General features: G+C 32.0%; 1 protein-coding gene across 1 annotated transcript in view; it reads left to right on the top strand.

Moving 5' to 3' along the window:
• LOC101590255 (PHD finger protein 14) overlaps positions 1-3,954 on the top strand; it is a 181,566-nt gene that overhangs the window by 41,148 nt on the left and 136,464 nt on the right. Inside the window, exon 6 of the mRNA XM_023701404.1 lies at positions 2,536-2,673. Coding sequence (XP_023557172.1) covers positions 2,536-2,673 — 138 coding nt within the window. The remainder of the gene's footprint in view (positions 1-2,535; positions 2,674-3,954) is intronic.

Below are 3,954 nucleotides of genomic sequence, written 5' to 3' on the forward strand. Positions count from 1 at the left end.
AAATTTGACAGGCTTTTGATAGCCTAGGTTTAAATGGAAACAGGAGAAAATAATATATAGAAAGAATAAAAAAGCTTAGTTCTTGAAATTAACCTTATTAAGGAGGCTTAGTTGGAATTTTTCCCATTTATTGTTGATGTGAGGTCCAAGTTGTACATAGAACGTGATGTGATGGAATATGTGAAAACTGTGAAGACAGTCTATGATTATATGTTTACTTCACACCTTAAAGAGAATATTTTGCCTATCTTAAGTATTTTATAGACCTGATTATGGAAAATAGTAAACGTACCTTCCTTTTGTCCTTTGTTGGTTATTCTCCTGTCCTTTGTGTAATGCGCAAAAGTTGTCATCTAAATTCCTCATTTTTTCCAAGTAAGCATTGTAAGAGCAGAAGGTGGCATTTAATTCCTTTAAGGCACAATGATCACTTACTAGCCTTATTATGTTTTGGAATTACTTAATCATATGAGCTCATTTCTTGATATGCAAAGTGAGCAAAGTAATCTCGTACTCACGGAAAACTTTTAGGCTTTTATTCCTTTCTAGCATTTAACTACAGAGTGAAGACAGCAGGTTAGACAGATTAATATTTGTAAATTTTCACTGCTTTTGTAGTGTTCCCTGTTAGATACTTAGAAATTATTTATTGATTGAAGAAATAAATTAACATACTTAAAATGAATATGTATATTACAAAGACACTGTAAAAACACAGCATTTCAAAATCATTTGATTAATATGGTTTCCATTCTGAAATGATTCTTTTGAGAAGTACATTTCTATTTAGTCTGCTTTATTGACATGTACGCATTTAAAAGAACCTATAAGTAGTTTTTACGGTAGAGTGACAATTTTGACTGTTTTCTATGATGCTTATTTTTCTGCTCCTTTCCTGATCAACATCTGTCATAGCTCCAAGCAAAATGGATGGTAAAGTAACAGGAAGTTGTACTTGGTTTTCATTTCCTGATTTGTCTTAATTACAAAGTTCTAACGTATATGTTGCTAAGCACATAAAAAATATATACTGGCATTAAAAGTGATCAAAATTGTCTTAGCAGCAATTTTCACTTGCTTTAATATGTATTTTAATAAGGATTTAAGTTGGTAGCCTCACATGAGTGGTTGGACAAAATGAGACACTGAAGTGTGTCAGTCATGCTGAAATGGCAGGTTCAATCAATAGTACTTATATGACTTGTTCCTAAAACGTTTTAAGAAGGTCAGTATGAAGCAAGCAGCCAGCTATTGGTTTTATCAAAAACAAACTCCTATAGAGTACAGCAACATTTAATACACCAGTGGAGCATGAAAAAAATGTACAAATTAAATTGAAAAAGCAGCTTCTTGTTGAAGATGTGTTTCTTTATATTGAACTCCACAGTATGCATTTGGTAGGTTGGATTAAAATGTTCTATCAAGACAATCAGAACTTTTTTCCTAATAAAAAGATAATATTTTAAAAGATTTGTTGCCGTTTTCCTTAGTATATAGCTATTCTCAGTCCTTTCAACTCATATTGTGAAACCAGAACCATGTGCTCTTCACAGCCTCCCATCTGAAATAAAGCTGTTTGTTATTAATATATTCAGGGTCAATAGATTTGCTGTCTCATTTTTACAGAAGAATTATAAATTAGACATTTAAATTTCAAAGATAGTGAATCAACATTGGTTGTGAGCAGAGGGCTTAATCAGATCAATTATAAAAACATAAAATTGGAACCAACTCTTAATTTTTTAAAAGTCTACTAGAATGGAAAATTCTTTATTTAATGTTACAACATTATTTAGACTAAAAATATATATGGGGCACATAAATCTTAGGACATACATTGTTTGGTGAACAGATGGGATGAATGAAAGTGTGACTTCTATTATAATAGTTTGTTTGTACTTTCTTCAAGTGATCAGCTTTGAACTAGGGAATAAAGTTAAACTTCACACCAAAATATATTTTAAAATATGTCCTTAAGGATTACATGACATCTTTGGAAAGAATAACAATAAAGAACAATTTTACCTACTTATTGCACAGTAACCTCATAGTTCTTAAATTGGTGTATGTGCTGCCGAAGTGAGCACTTTTTTTTTTGAAATAGTGAAACAGCTTTAGTTCATAGTTCTTAAATTGGAATCCTTAATTCTTAAGTTAGCATCCTTAGTTCTTTGAATGCTTACAGCAGTGGTTGTGAATACTTTTCATATGCTTATGAAAATGTTTTATTTTACTTGAATAGTAGTTTTATGCAAATGTTAGGTTGAACAGATAGTGCAGTGAATTTTAGTGAAAGGCAGTTAAAATAGTTAAATCTAAGTTTTGGGTAAGCTAATGGAAAAGTAGTAATGCAGGTATGATGCAGGTACATTTTTCGTAATTAACTGCTGTCATTCTATGTGTTCTGTGTTCTTCATTTACATGTCTGACATTAAGATTTTAACATTTGATTAAAGAGTTCTTTTGTAGTATTTTAAGATGACATATGTTTTATGCTTGTTTTCAATGTGAGAATTTCATAAAAAATTCTGATAGCAAAGCAAGATCTTCTCTCCTTTTAGATGGGTTCACATTGTCTGTGCCCTCTATGTGCCTGGAGTAGCCTTTGGAGATATTGACAAATTACGACCAGTAACACTAACAGAAATGAACTATTCCAAATATGGTGCAAAGGTAAGACAAAGTGATTTTTATTGCAAAAGAGAACATTTTTACTTGTTAGTTTATTTTTATTTATTTTTTTGAGAATCTACTCCTCTGTTTTATTTAATTATTTAACTTGTGCTAGCTCAGTATATGACTGGCCTCTCCCTTTTACTTGTTAGTTTATGTGGCTTTTTATTTATAGCACTGGCGTTTATAGAAGTGCTTATTAGCCTATTGCTTGCTCAGCTCTTTAGTACTAAATTATTAATGATGCAATTTAGCTAGAAATCTAATAATGTATATATTTTTTGTCCTATTTTAAAAAATCTCTCTCAATGTGTGACAGTCATTCTACTGTAGAAGAAAAATTAATTTTCATAGCAAAACATATCCCTTACAAAAACACATCCATCATACCTCATGGCTTGCCAGGAATATTGTTTCTCTCATTATTTCTAGTGTTCATTATCATAGATTAACTTCAAATTAACTTTCAATAACTGTAATTTCTGGTGAAAACAGTAATAAGTGATTGCGAACTACCTGATGTGTACTAGCGTTCAGTAGCTTAAACTATTTCATTATTTGTAGGAGCATATACTTTTTCATAGTGAAGGTGTTTTACTACTAAAATAGCACATGTTTACTAATAGATTCAGATATCTTTATTTTCTTTGTAAGATGTTCAAATTGGGTAAACTTATATTCAGCCATTAATGTTTTAGCGTTTTGGGGGCCGAGGAGATAGCTCAGTAGAATAAGCACTTTCCTGGTAAGTGCAAGGGCCTAAGTTCAATCCCCAGTTCTGCAAAGAAAAAAAAAAATGTAATGTTTTTTTCTTATGTGAAAATGATGTGGATACTCAGTGAATATCTGTAATTTTAACTTTGAAAAATTCCAAGGGTGTAAGCTACCAAAGAGATTTGGGAAGCTGTTTTTAAGTAGAAAGGATATAACATCAAACAAGGATTGCCACATTCAGGCTATTTCCCTGGCAATGGGTTTTATACATAGTCTTCACAAAAGCAAGCCTCCAAAAAAGTTAAATATGTGAGATTTTTATTTTTCTTCTGTCCTTAAGCTTACTGATAACCATTAAATAAACTTGTGCCTTTTATAAGGAAAGTGTTTTAGAAAGAAGCAGTTTTTAATTCATTTAATGTTTTAGGTTCTTAGGGCTGGGGAGATGGCTCAGTGGACTAATGTGCCTGCTTAGGCAAGCTTAGGCAAATGCTTGGTTCAGTCCCCAGCACCACGTGCCATGCCAGCCCTGCCTCCAGGGTGGGCTGAGCTGGCCAAGGTTCTTAG

This window comes from Octodon degus, unplaced genomic scaffold (genome assembly GCF_000260255.1).
Source record: "Octodon degus isolate 3935 unplaced genomic scaffold, OctDeg1.0 scaffold00135, whole genome shotgun sequence".
NCBI lineage: Eukaryota > Metazoa > Chordata > Mammalia > Rodentia > Octodontidae > Octodon > Octodon degus.